This window comes from Rattus rattus, chromosome 2 (genome assembly GCF_011064425.1).
Source record: "Rattus rattus isolate New Zealand chromosome 2, Rrattus_CSIRO_v1, whole genome shotgun sequence".
In the NCBI taxonomy this organism is placed as follows: Eukaryota; Metazoa; Chordata; class Mammalia; order Rodentia; family Muridae; genus Rattus; species Rattus rattus.
In genome coordinates, this window is record NC_046155.1 from 178,026,900 (window position 1) to 178,052,299 (window position 25,400).

Here is a 25,400-nt window from a genome sequence, read left to right on the forward strand (position 1 = left end):
TATCCAGAAGCTTTAGAATTGGGGGTCCCCTATTCCTTTCTTCTTTGCAGATAGACTCAATGAAGAGTCTCCAAAGCCAAACAGATTGCCTCTCAATTTGACAAAAATGAAAAGCTCTTAAAAATCTTAATTGATGAAGAAAGTCCCTCCTGGTCCCTTTTCCTTCGCTTCCAGGTTATAGGGCCCACCAGGCATGGGAAAGAGGTACATCTCGGGGTCAGCGCTCATGTCTGTGGAAGAAGCAATTTGTTAAGAGAGTGGACGTAGCTGCTAGGTTGTGGTGAGGGGCAAAGGCATGTCCAGAGGCAAGAAGAGAGAAACTCAGTCTGGGTCCGGGGCCAGCATGGAAAACGGAAAGCTGGGAATGGGCCCAGGAAGGGGCAGACCGGGGAAAGAGAGGAGAGAGAGAGGAGGGGAGAGAGAGAGAGAGAGAGAGGAGGGAGAGGAGAGGGGGAGTGTGTGTGTGTGTGTGTGTGTGGGCAGGAGCACACGTGTGGGGCACTAGGCCCCGTTGCCATGGAGACACCCCCCCCATAGACAACCTTTCTTTACATCCCCTCCTGGGAGCAGACCCAGTCCAGGGCCAGCTGGTGGGGGCGGTGGAACCAGAGGGAGGAAACTGGGAGGCCAAGGTCACCCTGTACCAGGACCCGGGGTTTCTGGTTGCTGCCTCTCATCCTCAGAGCTCCCAGACTTTTCTACAGGGGGATTTGGGAAAGAAGTCAAGGGAAGAGGTTAGACAGGTAAGGGAAACAGAGAGGAAGAGGCGCTATGGTGGGATCTTATAGAAGATAGAAATGAATGCACAGGAATGAGTTATCCCGAGAGTTGTAGTTTTGTAGCTTTCTTTCGAGATGGTGGGGGCTAAGTTTCTGCACAGGTGAAATTGATATGGGGAAGGGCTGGAGTTGTTCCAGAGAAGTCAGTCAGGCCTGCAGAGGGAAGTTTCCTGCGTGAAGGAGGTGCTGGAGGCTGTGGTGGGTGGAAGAAGTGGGCAAAAGGGAAGGGGATTCTCTATGATGTTAAAAAAAAGTTGGGAGGGCAGGTTCTAATGTGTTGAAGAGAATGTAGCTGCAGAGTCACCCAAGAGCATCTAGAATTGAGGGGTTACAGAAGCTGTCCCGAGGAGTCTCTGTGGAGGGCAAGAACCAAGACATGCTGGGCAGAACGGGAGAGGGCGATTATATTTTTGGATGGGTTAGATATTAGGACATTTCTGAATGGAAGGAAATGGGGTCTGGAGGACGTCATTGCTGTGAGTAGGAAACCTTGTGAAGCTCATACAGCAAAATTTTCTTAATGGAGGAGAAGAAAGCAGTGGAAAAGATGAGTTTGTGTAAGTTGTAGGGAGAACGGAGGCCAGGTTCCAAATGCTGTGAAGCAAGACAGTCCGGAGTTTCCTTTGAGTCAAAATCATAGTAGGTTGCTGGGGTTGGAAGGGAGATGGGCGAAGGTACAGGAGGGACTGTGAGAGTCCGAATGATGGAGGTAGGGGGTATAGCCTCCCAAACCTAGGGGACTTGGAAATTGCCCAGAGAGCTTTCTAAAAACCTTAGGTGCTCTGACCACTTCTCAGACCCATTAAATTGGGATTTCTCAGGAGTTCAGGCATCAGGATTTTCACTTAATCCTCTGGCACTTGGAAGGTGTATCCGAGGTGCAAGGCTGGGTCCTGAGACACAGAGGCTACGGGAGGAGAGAGGAAGAGAGGCCTAAGCGTCCACAGATGAAACTGTGGAAGCGTTAGGATCACTGAGCACACGTTGAACTCCTGCGAATATCAAGGGTCACTTGGGAAGATTTCTTTTTTAAGTTAAGGGGTAGAGAAAAATTATAAGGGGGAAATGCAGGTGTCACTGAGTGACAAAACAAACTTTGGGGGAGATCAGTATCCTGCTAAGGAGGAGGGGGAAAAATGGACTTAGAGAGCATTTTTTTTTTTTCTTTAGATGGGCTCTCAAGTAGCCCAGACTGGCCTCCAATTTGCTACGTAGCCAAGGATGTCCTTGAACTGATCCTTCCGCCTCTACCCACTGAGTGCTGGCATTACAGGCGTACACCACCGTGTCCCATGCACACCGTGGTTGGGATCAAACCCAGGGCTTTCGTGCATGCTAGGCCAACACCTACCAACTGTATCATATCCCGACTTAGTTGCTGACAGTCGCTGCTCCTAAGTTGAAAACATACTAGAGGCAAAGCTGGAGATACACGGACCAGCTTTTCTTGAGCAGTGGAAGTATGAGGTGCAGGAATATGTGTGTGTGTGTATGGAGTGCTATATGTGCGAGGGCTGGCAATGGGGAGAAAGGGGTCTAAGGAGTGAACAGAGGCAGGAGCATCCTTAGGAGATAGCAGTAGGATTTGAACCAAGGGTTGGCTTCACAAGAGGACAGAGGTGATCACAGGGGACGAACTGAGGGGACTGGGTTAGGACCTCTGAGTATATGGCTGATGAGGGAGTAATCTCTCAGAATTTAGCAGGCAAGCAGTTTTGGGTTTAAAAAAAAAAATGCCGACCTCGGAGAACTAACTCCCTCTCTCTTTTGCCTCCACCAGCTGAAGACCATGACTTCACTCTGACCTCCGCCTCTGCAGCCACCTGCTCGCTGCCCCCATCCCCTCTGGCCCCTCGAGGCCCCCCAGCTTCTGCCTGTGCTGTGACCCCCCCAGCCGCCGGCACGGCCCCGCCTCCGCTGCCCCGGTGGTGGCCCACGGCCCCCCGGTTGCCCGTGGTCAAACTGGAATCATTGAAACGCTGGAATGAAGAGAGGGGTTTGTGGTGCGAAAAGGGCGTTCAGGTACTACTGACCACCATAGGCGCCTTTGCAGCTTTTGGCCTCATGACCATCGCCATCAGCACTGACTACTGGCTCTACACAAGAGCTCTCATCTGCAACACCACCAACCTCACAGCAGGTGATGATGGACCACCCCATCGTGGGGGCAGTGGCTCCTCAGAGAAGAAGGACCCTGGGGGCCTCACACATTCAGGCCTCTGGCGGATATGCTGCCTGGAAGGTAGGGTGCAGGAAGGCCCAGGCTGGCCACCTCCGCTGAAGCCTGTGCCTCCAGCAAAGCGACTGCTAGTGTTCTGAATCTCATCCCAAGGTCTTGAGGGGTGTGCTTCACTGCTGGAGGAGCTATGAGTCCATGCATCCCTCTGTCCCAGCCCTCTTCTGGGAGTCTCTTTTTATTTTTATTTTATATTGGATTTGATGATGTGTGTGAATGTTTTGCCAGCATGGTCAACTATGCACCACATGCATGCCTGGTGCCCTTTGAGGTCAGAAGAAGGTGCCAGAGCCTCTGGAACTGGAGTTACAGATGGCTGCGAGCCAGGTGGAATTACCATATGCGTATTGTATGTGTCTGTGCTTTGCACACTTGCATGTGTTCAAGTGCCCATGGAATCTTGCACAGGGCCTCTGATACACACGGAGTTAGTAATAAAATGTTGTTAGCTGCCTGGTATGGTGCTGGGAACTGGACTCTGGTCCCGTGGAAGAGCAGGGAGTGTTCTTCACTGCTGAGCCGTCTCTCCAGCCCCCTTAAAAATGTTTCTCATACTACTTATTTATTTAGTGCGTGCAAGCGGAAGGCAGCAGGCAACTCGCAGGAGTTGATAATCTTCTTCCACCATGTGGATCCCAGGGAAGGAACTCAGGTTGTTGCACTCAGCCATGTGCGTGACCTTCACCCATGAGCCATCTCACCACACGTACCATGCTCGCCTTGCTCCTTCCCCACGTCTTCCCTCTCCTGTTTGGCTCCGTGGGTTCCCAGAATTGAAACAGAGCAATGCTTTATGGCCTCCTCTGGTCTCTCTCGGTCGCTCTTCTTCTTGTGGGTCTTTGCTGTAACCCTCAGCCTCTCTTCCATCAGGATTCCTCCCAAGCTCACAACCTGGTCTTTCTTGTCCCCATTTATAATGGCATCTCCCCAGCCTCATGCCTTCCTCAGCAGGCTCCTAGGACACTTTCTTTCTTGTCTCTGCTCCCCCTCCAACAGTTTTCTTCTCTTTGTAATGCTTCCTGGCTCAAACCCCTTTCCTTTCCAGTCCCCTCATTCCCCAAGACGCCTGCTGTCTTCCTGTTCAACTCCTCCTCTAACCCACTTTCCATGTCATCAATTGTTTTTTTTTTTTTTTTTCCGGAGCTGGGGATCGAACCCAGGGCCTTGCGCTTGCTAGGCAAGCGCTCTACCACTGAGCTAAATCCCCAACCCCCCCATCAATTTTTTCATACACATTTCAGGTGTGCCACCGTGCATAGAGAGGCGTTAGAATGGGAAGCGAGACTCCGGGCGCCTCATTATGTGACCACCATCCTTCCACCTCTCTGAGCCTCAGCACCTTTATCAGTGGCTTTAAGGAGTGCACCAGGGACCTCGAAGCATCTCCCAGTAGCACCAATAGGCTGAAGTTTTTATCCCCCCACCTCTGGCTTTGCTTTATCATCTGTCTTTCCATTGCCTGACAAAGCACTCGCCTCACGTGAGGAATGGTTGGGCTTTGAAGTCTGTGGGGTGTTGCATACGGAAACCCATAGTCAGTTCCCAATGTCTCAACGCAGGGAAACTGCTTCCTTAAGGTCCTACTGCTGGCTCCTGGCCAGCCATCCCAGAAGATCTGACCCCAAAGGGCCCGGGGGTACTGAATTGACCCCCACTGTCCCTGATTGAGTAGTGTGTACTTTTCTGGATCTGGTTATCGAGTCACTCAGATATCATAGTCAAGACTGCTCGCTGTCATCCCCTACCCCTCCTCTGTTATGCTCCACCATATCCCCGGAGGCTGTGTCACTCACATGCCTACTCTGGCCTGGCCAGGCACGGGGCACAGAGCCAAATATGGGAGTTTGCACCTGAACCCTCCATTCATTCATCCGCTCGCTCATTTATCCATATGCTCATGCACCCATCAGTTTTTATTGGCTTTAAACTGTGCGGCAAGGCTCTGAACCTTTTAAATTTATGTGTGTGTGAGTATCAGTATGAGCTGAGTGTGTGTGTCTTGGTGTGAATGTAGAGGTCTGAGGAGAACTTGTGGGAGTCATTTCTCTCTTTCCACCATGGAAGTTTGTGGAACTGAATTTAGGTTGTCAGGCTTGGAAGCAGGAACCCCTATCCACTGAGCCCTCAACATGGCCCCCCAGGTTCTCCTGGTTGATTCAAGAACAATGAGGGGTAAAAACATACAGATCTCCGACTTTAAGTATCTTCTGCTATCAAGGGAGGGGGAAAGTAATGGAGATAAACAAATAGGGAAAAAGCAGAAATGGAGAGAGGGAAGCATCAGGGCTATGCTCGTGAGTTAATCAAGAAGCCTGAGAGGAGTCAGATGGTGGTGGAAGATGCCTTAATACCAGCAGAAGCGGATGGGTCTCTGAGTTCGAGGCCAGCCTGGTCTATAGAATGAGTTTCAGAACAGCCGGGACTACACAGAGAAACCCTGTCTTCAAAACAAACAAACAAACAAACCAAACAAAAAAGAAGAAAGAGAAAGAAAGAAAGACAGTCAGGCTGACTGACTGACTGGCTGGCTGGGAGGAGTTTCACATGGCAGTTGACTTTGGTTGGTGGCCTGGAAGAAGTGAGGTTGGAGACAAAAGGGGGTTGTGTTGTAGAAGCAGTCATTGCAGAGGCCCTGAGTGGGCGTGAATCTGTGTTTGGCCAGCAGTTGGAGGCCAGTGTGACTGGGACACAGTGAGGAAGGGATGTGCCATCAAAGAGATAATAGGCTCTTGATCCCACAGGTTCAAATATATGCCACAGAAGATTCAGCTTTTGCTTAGAGATGGGAGCCACTGAAGGTTCCGGAGCAGAGGAGCCCTGTGAGCCGGCTTAAGTTCCACCGGGACGGCTCTCGGTGCTGTGCTCAGAAATGGCTACGGGGAGGGTGGAAAGGGAGAATGTGGGAGCCATGGTTTGAATGCATAGTATATTCCAAAGCTCCCCGTGGGAAGGCATTGCTGATGGAGCAATTATGAGATCTGAGAAGGAGAGCAGGGTGAGGGGTGTCTCGGAGGTGGGGCTTCTGAACCTCAGCCCTGGTGACATTTTGGAACTGAGAATCCTGCGTGGCGGGGGCTGAGCTGTGCATCGTAGGATGTTGATGGCTTGCTTCTCTCTTCTCTGTCTAGTCCCGCCCACCCCCCAACAGTTGTGACAACCAAGATCGTAAATTGTCTCCATACATTATTTACATTCTCCCGGAGAGGGGGGATTAAATATCACCTCAGGTGAGAACTCCCAGGTGGTGATGAAGCTTTGGCCAGAGCACGCTTGCCCGACGGTAGGGGCTTTGCTCTCGAGATGAAAGCGCAAGCGTTTTGCTTAGATTTCTTTATTTTCTCTTATTTAGCTCATTACAAGGAGGGGTAGCACAGGCTCAGTTGTGAGCGGGTCTGATTTAGAGCGCCTGGTAAGAAACAATACCTGTGACAGGAGGAGGCCGGGTACCGAAGGGCTTACAGCCTGCAGTAGGGTAATTATTCCAGGCTTTATGGAGCACACGGACAGTTACCGCTGCCAGTGAAAACAGCCCTACTACACGTGAGTGTGGCTGCAGTCCAGCTGAGCACCATTCATGGACACCGGCGGCGTTTGAATTCCTGCCCTCTGCTTTTCCCTTTCTCCTCCCTGTACTTCCTCCCTCTCTCCTTCTTTTCTTTCTCTCTTCCCCCTCCTTCATCTCTGTCTCTCCTTTCTGTGTGGTCTGGGTTTTTGAGAAAGGGTGTCATGTAGCCTAGGCTGACTTCTAATTTTCTGTGTAGCCAAGGCTGGCCTTTTAACTTTGTTTTTTTTTTTTAAAGTAGGAAGTTTATGTAGACTCTCTTATCTTTATTTTGTTTACTTGTTTGTATGCTCTGTGTGTGTGTGTGTGTGTGTGTGTGTGTGTGTGTGTGTTAGACACATGTGTGCATGCATGATGAATATGCCATGGCCACACGTGTTGAAGTCAGCAGATAATGTCATAGCAGTTAATTTCCCTTCTCTTCCTACTGCATGAGTTCCAGAGTGGAACCCAGGTCATCAGATTTGGCAGCAAGCACCTTAACCCAATGAGCCATTTCATTGGCCCAGACAAGATCCCCTCGCTTCTCTGTCTCTTAAGTACTGGAACTACAACATGAATTCCTACACATGGTTTATTGCTTCTGTTTTTAAAGGCAGGGCTAGTAATGTAGATCAGGCCAGCCCTGAATTCATAGCAATCTTGCCTTAGCAGCCTTAGATTTGAGACCACAGGCATGAGCCACCATACTGGCTTACCCCCAAGCCCTAATAGACCGAACACCAGGCCTCATGGATGCTAGGAAGGGATTCTGTCCTCCACTGTTCGTTTGTTTGTTTGTTTGTTTGTTTGTTTTGAGACAGAGTCTTACTAAGTTTTCCAGGCTGGCCTTGAACTGTGTCAAAAGGTCTGGCTTAATTTCATGCTGTTTTTCACACACCAGGAAATTCCACTCTTCCTTGACGTTCTCTCTATCCTTTACAAATCAGGCTTGGCCCATTTGTCATTCTTCCTTCCCCCTGTTCTAGACTCCTGGAGACATAGTAGGGAAGACAACCTGGAGGGGTCAATGTGATGAGCATTAGTGCAAGAGTGGACCAGGGTCATCTAAGAGGAAAAGAGCAGCACAACTGAGTCACTTCATAAAGCGCCTGATCCGTCAACACAAGGACCTGAGTTCAATTCCCAGAACACACATAAAAAGCCAGACAGGGTGGCACATGCTTGTAATCCTAGCTTTGGGGAGGTAGAGAACAGAGCGTCACTAGGGCCTGCCAGCAGCCTAGCCTCTCGCAAAAGACCCTGCCTCAAACAAAATTGTCATTAGAAACACACACACACACACACACACACACACACACACACACACACACACACACAAGTCAAACAAACAAAGCTTTAAAGCCAGGCATGGTGGGCCACTCCTATAATCCAAGCACTCTGGAAGCCAAGGCATGATTTCTGAGGGCAGGATCCATGTTCCAAGATGGACCTGAGCTACAAAGCAAGACCGTGCCTCAAAACAAACAAAATCCAGATGGTCAAAAGGTATTCTATTTTCATTTCTGTTGTTATGATAAGACACTGTCGAAAAATAAAAGAGAAAGGGACTTTTTAAAGTTTAATTTTAGGTGGCAGTAGATTTTTGTGGGGAAATCAAGGCAGACACTTCAAAAAGTTTGTCACATCACTCCACAGAGCGAGATAATGCATGCACACTGCTTGCTTGTATGCTTGTGTTCAGCTTTCTCTCATAAACGATCCAGGACCCCGAAGCCCTGGGAATGGAGCCACCCACAGTGGGCATGTGTTTCCATCTCTATTAAGGCAATCAAGACAGTCCTTCACAAAGATGCTCACAGTCCAACCTGATTTCACTGTCCCTTATTGAGATCCCTCTTTGAGACTCTCTTCTCAGGTGACTAGATTGTGTCCAGTTAGCAAAATTAAACTGGCCACCACAAAGGGTTAAAGTATGAAGGGAGATAGAGAAAGGCATCATGGGAGAGTTGAGAAAGGATTAGATGTTTAGTTAAAACTGTTAAGTGGGTTTGCTGTAAGCCAAAGGAGGTTAGTGTGTCAAAGAGCTAGCTGGTGAGGGCTGACTTGTCTGTCACTGTAACTATGTTCATGTGTCCCTCAGATAACCCTGCTAAAAGCTACTGTTACCACCCGCAAGAGAAAGCAAAGGCTCAGAGAAAGGCAGAGAGCTCGTGTCTTGCCAGTGTCAAGCCAGTGTCTTGCCCAGAAAGTCACACGGCTAACGTACTGTAGCATCTGGATTGAAATTTAGGTCTGGAACAAGGCAAGGAAAACACCAGCTTTCAGCCCGCTTGGAGATTCAATTGTGTGGAAGGTGGGTCTTGGAATTCCGAGGCTCAGTCTCTAGCTTCCTTTGTGGTATCTGAAATGGGATAGAATGTTGCCACTGAGACTTAAACCCTAAAGTAAGACAGAGGGGGCTTGCCTTTTGTCCACCATGTAGAGCAGTGTGACCTTGGGCTGTATGTCTATTTCAACATTCCCAGTTTTATTTTCATTATTGGGAAAGGAGGATCACAATAATGCCTTACTCACAAGATTAAGGGGGGTCTGTTGATATGAGTAAAAGGCCTTGCAGGCTGGCAGGCGCTGCACATCTTGGTACTGTTTATATATTACTAGTTTTCTTCTTATTGGGATTTCGAGGGATTAAAACCAGACTCCTTCCTCCCTAAGCACTCTCTCTGCTTCTTTCCAACAGAAAGATCAATTGTATATTTAATTAATTTTTCCTAATACCTACATTAAAACAAAAGGCAGGTCTGAGGGTGTGCAGTGGTAAAGCACTTGCCTAGAATTCCCCATAGAGAGGCTGGGAGTGTGGCTCAGTATATAGCACCTGCCTAGAATTCCCTACTCCCACCCTGTGAGAGGGCTTGGAGGCACGGTTCAGTAGTAAAACACCTACGCAGACTCCACCAAAAAGGGCTTGGTCGGGTGGTTCAGTGGTAGAGCACTTGCCTAGAATTACTAGTGAGGGGTCTGGTGGTATGGTTCAATGGTAAGGTGTCTCCCTAGGATCTTCCAGTGAGAGGCTAGGGGTGGAGCTTGATGGTAGGGTGAAGCACTCTGGTATTGTACTTGGGCTCCAGTCCAGCCAAAATGAGGTGAGCTTAATATTTAAGTGAGTGTGACCAAAAGATCGCATATAATCAATGTGAAACATTACTCCTCTCCCTTTTTGCTTCTTCACTTCCTCTTAGGAAGTCCACTGTCTTTTCCCCTCTCAGCCCATGCCCATGGCTGCATTGTGGTGGTGGTGCCCACACCAGACAGCTGTATTCCAGCCTTTCTGAGAACTCTCAGCTCTGCTCCCCGCACCTCTCTGGGGACCCAACAGTCTGGACCTACAGTCCCATTTATTGCCGCTGACTCTGCAAACCCCCGTGTTCAGCACTTTGCCTGCCTTATTATCTCATTGAGTCTTTGCAATTGTGCCACAGGGAAGGTATTATTATGGCTCCTGTTTGTCAGAGCAGGAAGCTGGAGGCCTGAGAAGGGAAAGTGACTCAGGCTGGGACACCCACAGTGTGAGGCATGTGAGGGACACAGCATGCTGGACCTGTTTTTCATGTGTCCTGTCCACAGCTGTGCGCTGTATGTTGGGCTGGTCTAGGGCATGGGGGGTCGGGGTTACAGAGACTCAGGGCCATTTCACTACCATCTCTGGACATGAAAAGCTCCTATGTAGGCCAGTGTTGGACGGATGGCTCAGCAGTTAAGAGTACTTGCTGGGAGTACTCTTCTGGGAGATGAGCATTCAGTTCCCAGGATGCACGTCAGGTGGCTCAGGACTAACTGTAACTGCAGTGGGGAAGGGATCTGACACCCTCTGCTGGGCTTCAGGGACACCAGTACTCATGTACGCATGAACCCACCAGTCCCCAATTTAAAATAAAATAAACCTGAGCTGGGTGTAGTGGTACATACCTTTAATCCCAGCACTCGGGAAACGTAGGCAGGCAGATTCCTCTGGTTTACATAGTGAGTTTCAAGACAGCCAGGGCTACATAGAAAGATCCTGTCTCAAAAAGGAGGGGGAGGGGGAGGAGAAGGGGGGAGAAGTAAGATTTTTAAAAGTAAAAGTTTCTAGCCTCGTGAGCTCAGATCCTAGAAGGTGGTGCCTGCTGTAACCATCACAGGATCTGTATTTCAGTTCATTGGACCCTCACCAGAACCCTCTAAAGCCACAATATCACCCTCATTTCTCAGTGAAGAGACTGAAACTTAGGGGGCATTCTGTTTCCTAAGAGCTGCACTGCTGGGACTTGGCAAGTCTGGGATGGGAGTCCAGAGAAGTTGGCTCAGAGTCCAAGCTCTGTGACACCCCCCACCCCCACCCCCAGCCTGGCCGTGGTTAAACCTCCGTAGGATGCAGCATCTGTGTGAAGCAGGGCAACCCCTTCAGGGATCCTGTTACTGTCTCTGTTAGAAGGTTGTGCAAAGACCTGAGTAATTTAATGATCTCCCTGTCAAATCATTAGCAGTGGCAGGTACACAGTTAGCCAAGAGGGTATTGTTACTGATAACTCGTTAGATTCTTTACTTTTATCTTATCTTTACATCCATCTATCCATCCATCCATCCATCCATCCATCCATCCATCCATCCATCCATCCATCCATCTATCTATCTATCTATCTATCTATCTATCTATCTATCTCTCTATCTATTTTTTTGTGTGTGTTTGCATGAGTGTACGAATCAGGGTAGCTTGTTATAGGAGCCAGTCCCCTCCTTTTACCACGTGAGACCTGAGTTTCAAACTCGGGTCATCAGGCTTGGAAGAAAGTGTCTTTACGGCAAGCCATCTTGCTCACTCTTGCCTGACCCTCTATTTTGAGGCAGAGTCTCCCCTTTCTGTTAGGTTTGCTTCCCATTTGCTGTGGCAAAAATACTCAAAAGAGTCAACTTAAGGGGAGCAAGGTTTGCTCGTTTGACTCTCAATTCCAGGCTACAGCCCATCATTGTGGGGAAGTCGAGGCAGCAAGAACTCGAAGCAGCTATTCACATTACCGGCGCGTTCAGAAGTAGAGTGATGGACTAATGCATGCATGCTAGTGCTCAGTATGCTCTGTCACTTTAATTGCATGTCTGTCTGTCTGTCTGCCTGATTTGGGTGGAGGGGAATTTACCCTCCGCCCCAAATGGGTTCCTGGTATCAAAGCCAGCTCACCAGTCTCCACAGAAGGGCACCTTTTTATCTACTGGGACATCTCAGTGTCCTACCTTCTCCACTCTATATAGTGGTGGTGGTCATAACTTACAATTAAATATTCTTGCATCAACTAATTTAATTAAAAACCTCTTCACCGAAAGCTAACCTTAATCTAGACAATCCTTCACAGGTGTATCCAGAAGCTTGGGTCCTAGGTGCAGAATTGATAATTACAGTCACAGTATCCCAGGCTGGCCTTGAACTTGGTGTGTAGCCAACGATGGATTGAACTCTCGATCCTCCTTCTGTACATCCTGAGTGCTGGCGTGGGTTAATATACCTGGTTTATGCAGCGATGGGGATGGGACTCAGGGCTTTGTCCAAGTTGGCTGAGCCCTCTGTGTGTTTTAGCGATCGGTCTTAACGTGACTCTGAAACACTCTGAGGTGGAAACCTGAGACCATCATCCTAACTCATCACACCACTGTGAGTGCGCTGACAGATAGAATTCAGGGAATGTAGCTGGGAAGATAGAGATAGGAGGGTCCAGGAGTTTGTTGGCCAGACAGCTTAGCTGAATTGATGAGTTCCAGGTTCAGTTGAAGGCCCTGTCTCAAAGAAAATGATGGAGAATGATTGGGGAAGACACCCAAAATTGCAAAGTTGACCTTTTACCTTCCTTCACACACACACACACACACACACACACACACACACAGAGAGACAGAGAGAGAGAGAGAGAGAGAGAGAGAGAGAGAGAGAGAGAGAGAGATATGAAAGTTTACATTCATAGGATTTTTTTTCCTTTTTTAAAATTGTAACAAAATATACACATTATAAATTCATTTATCATCTTACTAATTTAAAAAACATTTACTTAGGGATGTAGTGGCACACACATTTAATCCCAGCACTTGGGAGGCAGAGGCAGGTGGATCTCTATGAGTTCAAGACCAGCCTGGTCTACAGAGTGAGTTCGAGGGAATCAGGACTATACAGAGAAACCCTATCTTAAAAAACAAAAAAACAAAAAAACTCTTTTACATATTTGTGTGTGTGTGTGTGTGTGTGTGTGTGTGTGTGTGTGTGTGTGTGGTGTGTTCTTGCTTGCTCACATACAGGAGCCATACCACGGCACATGTGTGGAGGCCAGAGAACAACTTTCTCTTTCTTGCTGCTGTCATGGTGCAGTCTAGGCTAGCTAGCCAGTGAACTTCCGGGCGGGTTTGTCATTTCCATGTCCTCTCTTTATCGTGCAGGGATTGCAACTGTGCACCACCACATCTGCCTTCTTACATGGGTTCTGGGTCTCGAACATGGCCTGTCAGGTTTACCCAGCATCTTCTCTCGCGCTGTGTATTCAGAGAGAACAGTGATCTAGTTTTCTATTATGGTGGTTTTTTGTTCTTACAGGCGAGCAGGGAGCAGGTTGAGGCCCTGGATGACCTTGAATGCCTCGCCTTCCTGATTACTGTCCTGTGTGCCCTCACCCCGGGGCACTGGTTCCCTCCCGGTGCTCTGGGTCCTGTGCTAGACTGGCCCTCTACCCCGAGTTACACCGTAGCGCCACCTTAACTCACTGTTAAGCACGCAGCTCGGTCACGCTGACTGCATTCTTGGTGTTCTAGAACTAGTCTCCAGAGTGCCTCCAACCCTCGGGAAAACCATCGAACCTTTCCCCATTCCCTCACCTTGGTCCCCACGGTTCTACTCCCCGTATTTCTGAATTTGGTTCCCCTGGTCCCCCTATACATTTTTTTTATTTTTTATTACATTTCAAACTTTTTCCTAATGTCCCTGTATATTCGTGTGTGTATGTGGGTGGGTGTGTATGTGGGTGGGTGTGTATGCGTATGTGTATATGCGTGCGTGTAGATGCGTGTGTGTATATGTAGGTGGATGAGTATGCCTGTATCAAGGCATGAGCATGAGTCAGGAGGACAACTTTCTTTAGTTTTTTTTTCTCTTTCTACCACGTGGGTCTCAGGGATTGAACTCAGACCTTAGGGCTTGGTGGCAGTCACCCTTACAGGCTGAGCCATCTTGACACCAAATGATACAGTTTTTGTCGTGTGGCTGGTTTATTTCACTTAGCATCACAGCCTCAAAGCTCAAGCATGTTACAGCGAGTTTCATAGTCCAAAAGTCCTTTATTAGCATACACTAAGGATACTCAACAACGGTTTCATTGTGAAGGTTTTATACATTTTATACATTCTATTTTTGTTCTGGAAATTCCCTCTTGTAGTGATTATTTATTTATTTATTTATTTTGGCTTGAGGTTTTTCCTTTGTTAAAAGTTTTTTTGAGACATGGTTTCTCTGTGTAGCCCTGGCTGTCCTAGAACTCATTATGTATAGCAGACTGGCCTCCATATTATAGAAATCCTCCTGCCTCTGCACCCCCCCCCCAGTACTACGATTAAAGGTGTGTACCACCATGCCCAGTTTGGACTGGTTTTGAACACAATATTAAGTAGCCTGGGGGAACCCAGGAGCTGCCTGGATGACCTTGAACTCATGACCTTGAGCTCCTGATGGGATGACATGCTTCTTTGCCATCAGCCAGGTTTAGGAGGTTCTGGGGAATCAAACCCAGCTCCTCTGGTGCAGTAGGGCCAACACTCTGTGCACTGAGCTGTATCATCAGCATAATTCCTTTTTAACGGTTGAATAATACACCACTGCATGCACACATTACATTCGGTTTGTCTAGCTACTTCATTTTAGGAGAGGATTCAGATTATTGTCACTTTCTAACAAGGTAGTGCATAGCTGAGACTGGCCTTTAATTCAATATACAGCCTAGGATGACCTTGAACTGCTGGCCCTCCTGCATCCTCCTCGATAACAAGTGCAGTCAGTGTTTTCTGTTCCCACTTTTTGGGTACCATGAATTGGTGGTTCAAAGAGGGCATCAGAGCTGCTGGAACTAGAGTTAGAGATGGTTATGAACTGCCAGTTGGGTGCCAGGAACTGAACTCAGGTCACTTGCAAGAGCACTGAGTGCTCTTAACCACCGAGCTGTCACCTCTCCAGCCCCACTACCTTTAACTTTTTGAGGACCCTACAAACCATACCATGTCCCACAGTAGCCTAACTACACTTTATTCCTGACACTGGTGCACACAGACTCCAGTTTCTGCACATTTTGTCAACACTTGTTACCTACTTTTCTGTCATTTGTCATCCCAGTGGATGCAAGGTGGTAGAGTGGGCTGAGTGTGGTGCTGCACACTTAACCATCTCACCAACCAGGAGGATGAGGAGAGAGGATGGCGAGTTTGAGGCTGGCCTCGGCTACACAGTGAGACCATTCTTCACCAGACCAAAACGATTAGTGACTCTGAAATTTTAGATAGGGGTGTGTGTGTGTGTGTGTGTGTGTGTGTGTGTGTGTGTGTGTGTGTATCCGCGCATGCGCGCACATGTAAGTGCAGTGCTCATGATGGCCAGAAGAGGGTCATGATGGTCATATTACCCTGGAGCTGGAGTTACAGGTGGTCCTAAATGTGGGTGCTGATGATAGAACTCGGGTCCTCTGCAAAAATAAGACATATTTTAACTGCTGAGCCATATTTCCAGCCCCTAACATCTTTTAAACCAAATTTGCATCACATTATTTATTCATTCATTTATTTACTTGTTTATTTACTTATTGTGTGTATGCATGCTTTCATGTGCATGTTCACTGTGGAGAATGTGCACCACAGTGAACATCTGGAGGTTAGAGGATAACTCTGGGGAGTAGATTTTTTTCCTTCCACCAGGTGGGTTTTGGGGATGGAACTCAGATCATCAGGCTTGGTAGCAAGCTCCTCTATCCACCAAGCCTACCTGCTGGCCCCCCAAAATATTTTATTTGCATCTTAGCCTGTTCATTCATTCTCTCATTACAAGCTCCATGCCCCCTTCCTTGTCCTGTCTTGTAACCCAGGTCAATCACTAACTTGCTATGTGACCAAGAATAACTGCGAACTTCTGAATTCCCTGCGTCTATCTCCAGGTGCACCACCATGTCCTGCTTATGTAGTGCTGGGGATAGAACCTCTGGCCTTGTGCATGTCAGTCAAACATTCTACCAACAGGGCTCCATACCCAGCCCTCACTACATGTATATAGTAAGCATTTACTATGGGTGAGGCTATGTTTGGGATATTGGAAATGCACTGATGAACATCCCAGATGCTGGCCATCCAGTGGTGTGTGTTTGAACCCTTTTGTGTGAGTTCTGCTTCCTTCATCCATCAGTGCTGAACTGCTGAGACTTTCTGTGCCTTGTTTTCCACATCTGCACAAAGGGTCCTAGCTGAGGCTTCCGTTGCTGTGCTGAAACACCACGACCAGAAGTAACTTGGGGAGGAGAAAGTATTTCATCCTACAGTTTGTAGTCGATCACCCAGGGAAGTCAGAACAGGAACTTGAGGCAGGAACCAGGAGGCCAAAAATGAAGCAGAGACCATGGAGGAACACTGCCTATGGCTTGCTCCTCATGACTTGCACCAGCCTGGGGGTGGTGCCACCAACAGTGATCTGGGCCCTCTCGTACCAATCGCCAGTCAAGAAAATGCACCATCAGCTCTCCCATAGGCAAATCTGGTGGGAGCATTTTTTCTCAGTTGAACGTTTCTCTTTCAAAATTACTCTCGCTTGTGCCAAATGGACATAAAAGTGACCGGCACAGGTTACAATAGATAACAGAACATTCATGCATTTACTAATAGGATCCTATACCTGGATCCTGTTTTCACATCAACGTGAGTCAGGTCCTATACTTTGTATTTTTTTTTTTATATGTGAAGGCACAGATGCAGTTAGCATATATGTTAACAAGGTTACAGAACAAGGATGGTATAACCCAACAGAAAACAGTGGGATTTTTTAAATATTATTTTTATTTTCTGTGTATGTAGTCTGCCTTGATATTCATATATACACTGTGTATGTGCTTGGTGCACACAGAAACCAGAAAAGGGCATTGGATCCCCTGGAACCAAAGTGAGAGACAGTTGTTAGATGGTCTTAGGAGCTCAATCTGGGTCCTCTGCAATACTGCTCTTAACCACTGTACCATCTCTCCAGCTCAAAAGGTGGAATCCTTAGTATCAAACATCTGGTCTGTACATGACACCAACCTTATCTCTTCATTTTTCATTTTAATTTAATTAATTAATGGGCCAGACATGTTCTTTCCATCTATGGTGTGAGTCCCAGGGATCAAAGTCAGTTTGTCAAGCTCGGTGGCAAGTACCTTTGTCCATTGGACCACCTTACCATCTCCATTACTTCTTGTGTGTGTGTGTGTATGTGTGTGTGTGTGCGTGTGTGTATATAGTGTGTGTGTGTGCGTGTGTGTGTAGTGTGTATGTGTGTATATAGTGTGTGTGTGTGTGTGTGTGTGCGCACATGAACGTGCAGGCGTGCAGGTAAAAGGCAGAAGAGGATGTCCTGATGTATCCACTCTCGGGCCTTACTTCCTTGAGACAGACTCTCTCGCTGAACCTGAAGTTAGACTGGCAGGCAGCTAATCCAAGGATCCTCCTGTTCTGATCTTTTGCCACTAGCACTGGAGTAATAGGCATATGTGATAGTGTCTGTTTTTTTTAAGTGGGTGCTTGGATTTGAACTCAGGCCCTCATGCTTATAGAGCAAGTCATTTTACCACTGAACCACCTCCCAAACCCCTAAGGTTCTCTGTCACTGCTTGTCAAGTATGTTAATCAACACAGGAAGCATTTAAACATGTAGGTCTTCCCAGCTTACCGCCTCAGACTCATTCTTTCCTTTATTCTCATTTCTTCACCTATGTTCCTTTGCCTGACTTGTTCCAACTTCTTTCTGCTGTCTTTATAGTCATTAATTATTCCATCCATCCGTCCATCCCTTCCTTGAGGCATCCTGGGAGCCAGACTCTGTGCAATGCAATGGTCAGGACGGAAGTCAAACCTTAGCCTCTCCCCCTTTAGGAACTGGCAGCTTGCAAAAAATGAATTATCAAAAAGTCTACCTGATGCATGTACTTACTACAAGGGGCAGCTCAGGGAACTGTTAGCCCTAGAAAGCCGAACTGGTTCAACTTGTGTGTGCACGCGGGCACACACGCCCTTGAGTTGTTTCTGCAGAATAACTCTTACATCTGCAAAGACCCACAGGTTGGAGGTAGCTGGGAGTTGAGAATAAACGTATTTATGCAATTTGTTTTTCTCCAGCTATGCGCCACAAGCAGAAAACAGACTCTGTTCCCACAGATGAGATAGACGGGTTCGCTGGGTGGAGGATGAAGAACAGAGAGGGAAGGGGAAAGCTGCAAGATGATCTTTGGGTTCTCAGGAAGTGCGATGTTTTCGAAGTCCCTGGCTTTTCCACGCATTTTCACCCTTCTTAACAAGCTTAGGCATGGCAGTGCCTCGAGGTGGCAGTGGCCAACACTGACTTACTTGCAGGGGAAATGGGAAGCCACACAAACTAAGCGGTATTTCTTCGTTCCCCCTCCCCCTTTCTCCTATTTTCACTCCTACCTCAAATATCCCAGACTGGCCTCAAAACTCTGTGGCCCAGTGACCTTGAACTTCCCATCCTCTTTCCTCTACCTCTGGCATAGGGCTGGATTACAGGTATTTATCCTTTCCTTTTTCCACCCCACCCCCTTTCTTTTTCTTTAAAGAAAAAAAAAACATCCTTAATACAGATGGGAAACAGATCTGAGGGGTGCAAAGTTTGACCCGACACTAGTTGGGGACGTGGATTCTTACCTCTCAACCAGCGAGAGATTAAGGACAAAGATAGGGACCTGGGAGCGTGCATTTGAGTAGGGGAGGGTCTCTCAGAACACAGGGTCACCCCTCCCCTAACTCTGAAGACCGCCCCTCCCCACCGTCCCCATCCCCTCTCCAGGGTTGAAAAGAGGTGTCTGCGTGAAGATCAACCACTTCCCGGAGGACACGGACTACGACCACGACAGCGCGGAGTACCTGCTCCGTACGTGGGGTGTCAAGGATCTGGGTGGGATGACTAAGGGTGCTGCGGATGCGTGGAAGAAGAGGGGCGGAGGAAGGGACTGGGCGGAGCTTGAACCTCAAACCTAGATTAGTTTCCCAGCCAATCCGGGTCCAGATGCTTATCTCCCCGGGCCAGAGGGGCCTAGGGTGGTGATTGGTCAGTTAGAAGTCTTGGCCTGACAACTATGTATAGTAAAGGGTTGTAGACTGATTGTTGTGGCGGTCCGGCAATTTGCAGCCTGGACTGATACTCCCCCGGGGAATTCTGTGGTGTGATTAAGTGGTTATCATGAGAACGTGGCAAAGCCTTAATTATGATTGGTTGCTTTAACCGGGCTCAGAAACCGCAGAATTCGATTGTCAAGGGTTTCAGGAAAGAGTAGAAAAGAACGAGTGGAAAGGGAGAGTGAGAGATAAAGAAAAAAAGAGCAAGGGGTGGGGGGGTAGAGGATGAACACGCAGGGAGGGAGACAGGGATGAAAATGGAGATATAGGCAGGAGAGGATGAAGACAGAAGGGGTGGGAGCGAGAAACGTGATAAAGATGCAGAGAGAAAGGAGGAGAGATGAAGAAAATCAAAGAAAAACTTTTTTAAAAGGAGGGGGAAATGAGACAAAAAGAACCGGAGTAGCAGAATTGGCGAACTAAATTTAGCAAAGCGGAGAGGGAAGCAGGCAGGAGGCGCGGTGGGCCCGGGGCGCAGTGGTCCGCCTGACCGCCCTCGCTCTCTCCTCTGGTCCCCTCTCTTTTCTTTCTTTTCCCCTAGGAGTAGTCCGGGCCTCCAGCATCTTTCCTATCCTGAGCGCCATCCTGCTGCTGCTCGGGGGCGTGTGCGTAGCTGCCTCTCGCGTCTACAAATCCAAAAGGAACATCATCCTGGGCGCAGGGATCCTGTTCGTGGCAGCAGGTGAGAGGCAGAGGGAAGGGGCGGCGGGGCCCACCCACGAACGCGCGTGCGTGTCTGCGGGTGCATGGGCGCGTGCTAATGCAAAGCTAGTCTGCCTCAAGCGCCCCCTGGGGACCCGAGCTTTCCTAGGCGCCTCCCAAGCTGTGCCACCTCCGCCTGGGTAAGGTAGATTTAGGTTTAGGCTTTTAGCCTGCTCAGACTGTGAGTAAAGTGGGAGGCAAGAAGGGGAGTTTCCCTAGCTGTCCTAGAGACATAACGGGAGGCGTCTGGGAAGGGGGAGGGAACCTGAGACATTTGGAGTCTAAGAATAGGGAGATGGGACTGGCCTTAGGAAGACAGGGACTGAAGAAGAAGAAAATTACCTGGGTAAATACTAAAAGGGGCTGGTCCTAAAACCTTCTAAACTCGAGGCTCCCAACCTGTGGGTCACAATACCCTTGGGGGGGGCACTGAATGGCTTTTTCACAGGGGTCCCATATCAGATATTCTGCATATCAGATATTTACATTACAGTTCATAAAGGTAGGAAAATTACAGTTATGAAATAGCAATGAAAATAATTTTATGGTTGGGGGTCACCACGACATAAGGAACTGCATTAAAGGGTCTTAGCATTTGGAACGTTGAGAGCCACTGTTCTAAGCCCAGGGAAAGGAAACAGAGGCTCTGCGTGGGAAAGTCTGGGCTTTGCCTGTTTGAGGAGGAAGGGCATTTTCTGGAAATTTTAAGAGGAGAGAGGTTATACAAGAAGCTAGACCCAGGCCAGAATGTGGAGTCAGTTACTTCAAGAGTTAGGTAGGGCCTTGGGTTGTAAATATGACAGAGTGCACAAAGCCCTGGGTTCCATCCTCAGCAAAGCATAAGTTAATGTAGCGATGCCTGCCTGTAATCCAGGAGGACCAGAAATTCAAGGATCGGCTTTGACTACACAGAGTTTGAAGGCTGGGTAGGCATTGTGGGAAATCTCAACCCCCCCCCCCTCAAAAAAAAAAAAAAACAAAACAAAAAAAAAACAAAACAAAACAAAACAAAAAAAACCAAACTGGGTCTAGGGTAGCAGACACCCAGGATAATAAATCTTTAGGAGACCCACTCATTAATGGTAAGATTTGGGCTAGAAAGTGGGGTAAAATGCAGAACAGTCTCCCTTGTACACAAGGGCTGTACTTTAGGCTCAGTGGAAACTGAGCTGAGATTCCACAGCATTTGGACTCCCTCACCCCTGTGGAGATTAAATTAATGAAGATGGGGCTTAGACTCCTAGAAGGGAGTTTTAACACATTTAAATGGCAGGGTATGTGTTGGAGAGAGGGGTGGTCTAGATCTGCAGGGGGCAGGGCCACTTAGGTCTGGGAGGGGTACGTGGCAGGGTGGAAATCTAGCCTGCATCTACAAGGCCTGGGGTTTAGAAAACTGGAGGTTGGGCCTGGAGTACAAAGGCGATCTATTCTAATAAGGATGGACTTGAGGCTAGCCAGAGCGAATTAGGCTACACAGCTAGGCTAGGACTCTAGTGCAGGGAGTTAGGTCAGCAATGGACCGAGCCTAGAGACTTAAAGTAGAATTACATCATTAGCAGCGAAAGGAGAAGAGGGAGGAACCCGAGGAAGACACGGGTTTATACTTTGGACAGGAGCTGGAAACCGAGCCTGGCCTGAGACTACCTCAGGAAGGGTAGATTTTTTTTTTTTTTTTTTGGAGCTGGGGACCGAACCCAGGGCCTTGCGCTTCCTAGGCAAGCGCTCTACCGCTGAGCTAAATCCCCAACCCCGGAAGGGTAGATTTAAGACCAGTCAGGGTTGAGCCTAGATGTGCTGGGGCAGAGTTTAGGCCAGTGGAGGCTAGACAAGAAGGGGCAGAACATGGACTACCTGGGGGTGATACCTAGACCGTGGAAAAGAGTTAAGATTATTAGGACAGAGATAAGCCATTGTCAGCCATTGCCAGAAATCTCCTCAGAAGGTAAGATCTGAGTCAAGGCCTTGACCACATATGGGTGCAATTTCGAACCATATAGTCGAGACTTACGAAATGAACCGGGGAGGAGGGGGGCTGGGCCAGGTAAAAGTAGGGCCAATGTTAACTAGGGAATGGAGCTAACACAGAGGGCAGAGGCCAGATCTCCAAGGGAAGTACTTTAGGCTAATGCAGGAGGGGCTTAGATTTCTGAATCTAAGTCCCAAACTTAGATTTCTGAAGATGGCTTAGGCTGATGGGAACAGACCTTGGACTTCTCTGGAAGAGTTTTGACTCTTGAAGGCGGACTTAGATTCCTGAGGCAGAGTTAGCTCATTGGAGGGGTACTTAAGCTTCGTAGGGGTGAAGTTCAAACCAATGACAACGGGGCTTAGACTCTTAGGGTGGAATTTAGTTTAGTAAAGGTGGAGCTTAAGCTCTTGGGTGGAGTTTAGCAAACAGGCTTTATATTGCTGGGTAGGGTTTGGGCCAATGAGGCAGGGCTCAGATTGCTGAAGTAGAATTTAGCCCAGCAAAAATAGGAGTGGAGTTAAATTAATGGATATAGGATTTAAGACTCCTGCGTGGAATTTAGTCCAGTAGAAATGGCTTCTAGCCTCTTAGACTAGTGGAGTACTTAGACGCCCAATGGGGGTGGAGCTTAGACCCCCAATGGGGGTGGAGCTTAGACCAGGTAGGCAGGACTTAAGACTCTTTTTTTTTTTTTTTTTTGGTTTTTTTTTTTGGAGCTGGGGGCCGAACCCAGGGCCTTGCGCTTCCTGGGCAAGCGCTCTACCACTGAGCTAAATCCCCAACCCCGTGGACTTAAGACTCTTGAGGTAGAGTTTAATCCAGTGGGATCAAGGCTTAGACACTTTGAATAGTTTTTAGTCCATTGGGTCTAGGGGTTAGACTCCTGGGATACAGTTTAGCCAGTGGGGTACCTACCTGGCTTAGAGTCTTGGGGATTTAAGACAGTCGGAAGTCCTCAGGCCCTAGAGGCCTCGAGGCTCCCACATGACCGTCTCCATCCAGGCCTGAGCAACATCATCGGGGTGATCGTGTACATATCGGCAAACGCGGGCGAGCCAGGCCCCAAGAGGGACGAGGAGAAGAAAAACCACTATTCGTATGGCTGGTCCTTCTACTTCGGCGGGCTGTCATTCATCCTGGCCGAGGTGATCGGCGTGCTAGCCGTCAACATCTACATCGAGCGCAGCCGCGAGGCACACTGCCAATCACGCTCGGACCTACTCAAGGCCGGCGGCGGCGCGGGCGGCAGTGGCGGGAGCGGCCCCTCGGCCATCCTCCGTCTGCCCAGTTACCGCTTCCGCTACCGCCGCCGCTCCCGCTCCAGCTCCCGAGGCTCCAGCGAGGCCTCGCCATCGCGGGATGCGTCTCCCGGCGGCCCCGGGGGCCCGGGCTTCGCCTCCACGGACATCTCCATGTACACGCTCAGTCGCGACCCGTCCAAGGGCAGCGTGGCTGCGGGGCTGGCGAGCGCCGGGGGTGGAGGCGGCGGTGCCGGCGTGGGTGCCTACGGCGGGGCGGCCGGGGCAGCGGGGGGCGGCGGGACGGGCTCGGAGCGGGACCGAGGGAGCTCAGCGGGCTTCCTCACGCTGCACAACGCCTTCCCCAAGGAGGCGGCGTCCGGCGTCACGGTCACGGTCACCGGACCGCCCGCTGCGCCGGCGCCCGCGCCGCCCGCTCCTGCAGCGCCCGCGCCCGGGACGCTGTCCAAAGAGGCCGCCGCGTCCAACACCAACACGCTCAACAGGAAAACCACGCCCGTGTAGGGGAGTGCGCCCTCGCGGGGAGCCGGGGGGGCGTGTCCGGGGCGCGTGCGCGGGCGCGCGTGCAACGAGGCCGCCGGATCGGGGTGCCCCCCAGGTCTATTCCCGCGAGCGCGCTGGACACCGCTGGGCCTTCTAGCCCCTCTCCTCACCCTCTAACCCGGAACGTGGGGAACCCCTTCACGCTCCGAAGCAGGGACCTTGGGGAGGGGGACGGGACGGGAAAAGGGGCTCCAGCGTGGGAGCGCTGTGTTTTATTTTTGTGTTGGGAAGATTTCAGGGGAGGGAGGGAGGGCCCGTGGTGTTTTTTGCAGTTTTGAGATGTTTTCTTTTTAAATGTTTTGCTGTGTGCATGTGGGGGCGGGGCGGGGGGAGGGGAGGGAGGGACTCCCAGCCCAGCCCAGCCCAGCCCAGCCCAGCCCAGCCCAGCCCAGCCCAACTCCTGGAGAGGGGCTCATAACACAAGAATATAGAGTTACATCTACAACTATATATACACATGTTCTGTATAAAGAGACAGACCAGCAGAAGGCAAAGGCCAAGGGAGGGACGCGCTGACATTTAGTTCACTTTTTCACTCATCTTTCGACAAGGGCTTATTAAGCACCTATTGTGTACCAGGTGATGGTATCGAAGGTGGTGCTAGGGAGGAGGGGACATAAACGCAAGGCGCATCCGTTCATTCATTCTTGGAAATTTTATGTGTGTGCGCGTATAACCTCTAGGCATTGTACCCACCATTGAACACACAGATGGGAAGAAAATAGGGTCTCTGGCGTCTTCAGAGAGTTCCCATCTTGTACTTGAGACCATTAATCACAGAATCACGTACATACCCGGTAAATGACTCTTAGAAATGAGGAGGCCCGCTAGGGCTGTAGTTCAGTTTCTAAAGTGCTTGCCTATCACAAGCCCTGGGTTACACTCCCAGCATTGCATAAACTAGGCATTGTGGTAAACACCTGTGAATCCAGCACTTGGAAGGCGAAAGGATAGTCCAGAGTTCAAGGCCATCCTGTGCTGTATATTTGTATATTGAAGTTGAGGCCAGCCTCAACTATGAGACTTTTGCATTTTAAAAAAGAAGGTACAATTTATGGGATGGGAGTCTGAGATGCTACAAAGTGTTCCAAGAAGGGGTAGTTGGTTTTTTTTTTTTTTTAGGGGATAATTAGTTTTTGTACTAGCCAGTCAGATCTGGGGTGAGAGAGAAAATTTAACATACAAAGGGAGAGAAAGACACTTCCAGGCTGTGAAGGGTCAGGTTAGGTTGGGAAAAGAGCATGGAGACAAACTGGTTCAAGAGTTAAGTGAGGACTTACATTATAAGGTCAGCAAAAAGGGCCATGAATTGACTTTAAGAGGGGAGGGCGAGGGGTTGGGGATTTAGCTCAGTGGTAGAGCGCTTGCCTAACAAGCGCAAGGCCCTAGGTTCGGTCCCCATCTCCGAAAAAAAGAAAAGAAAAGAAAAGAAGAAAAAAAAAGAGAGGGGATGGCGCATAAAGACAGAGACTTTGAGGTAAGAGTTAAGTGGCAAAGGTCCATTGTTGGGAGGCAAAATGCCCTTATAGAAACTCTGGGTCTTGGGTATGGCAACTGGTAGTTTAGGAGGCTCAGGCAGTTGGGGCCATTAATTCAACTACTCACCCACCAACTCCTAAGGAACTACTGGCATCATGTGGTGTGTGGGTTGGGATCTGGGGTGACAGATCACCGCTCTGCTCTCAGTGTCAAAACCATGCAACCCAGGCCACTCAGGGTCACAGTGGTCACCTGAGGACACAACTGCCAAATACTCCGCAGGAGGAATGGAAAAACCCTAGAGTATGTGACATCGGGACTTAAAGGACCAGTCTGGTATGTGCTGATGGAGATGAAGGCAACTTAGTCAAAAACCCAGAGAAGCAAAGCAGCAAGACGCGCCTGGGGTAGGGGGTGGAAGACGACGACTCTCGGATGCTGCCGTCCGAGTGCAAAGTTGAGGGGTGAGGTAGTGGATCTGCACACCAGTTTCAGCAGTGCCCTGAGT

The 25,400-nt window shown here is 49.2% G+C and overlaps 2 protein-coding genes across 2 annotated transcripts in view; both read left to right on the forward strand.

The window, feature by feature from the left end:
* The window catches only part of LOC116892692 (proline-rich protein 36-like), a 3,800-nt gene extending 1,130 nt beyond the window's left edge, over window positions 1-2,670 (forward strand). Inside the window, exon 2 of the mRNA XM_032894550.1 lies at window positions 2,560-2,670. The gene's annotated coding sequence lies outside the window, so the exon portion shown is untranslated. The remainder of the gene's footprint in view (window positions 1-2,559) is intronic.
* Cacng8 (calcium voltage-gated channel auxiliary subunit gamma 8) lies at window positions 1,444-23,498 on the forward strand. Its single transcript, XM_032895216.1, has 5 exons — window positions 1,444-1,453; window positions 2,560-3,021; window positions 18,612-18,695; window positions 19,482-19,622; window positions 22,614-23,498. Exons 1-5 carry the CDS (start codon window positions 1,444-1,446, stop codon window positions 23,372-23,374), a joined length of 1,458 nt encoding a protein of 485 aa, XP_032751107.1. The 3' UTR covers window positions 23,375-23,498.
* The last annotated feature ends 1,902 nt before the right edge of the window (window positions 23,499-25,400 follow it).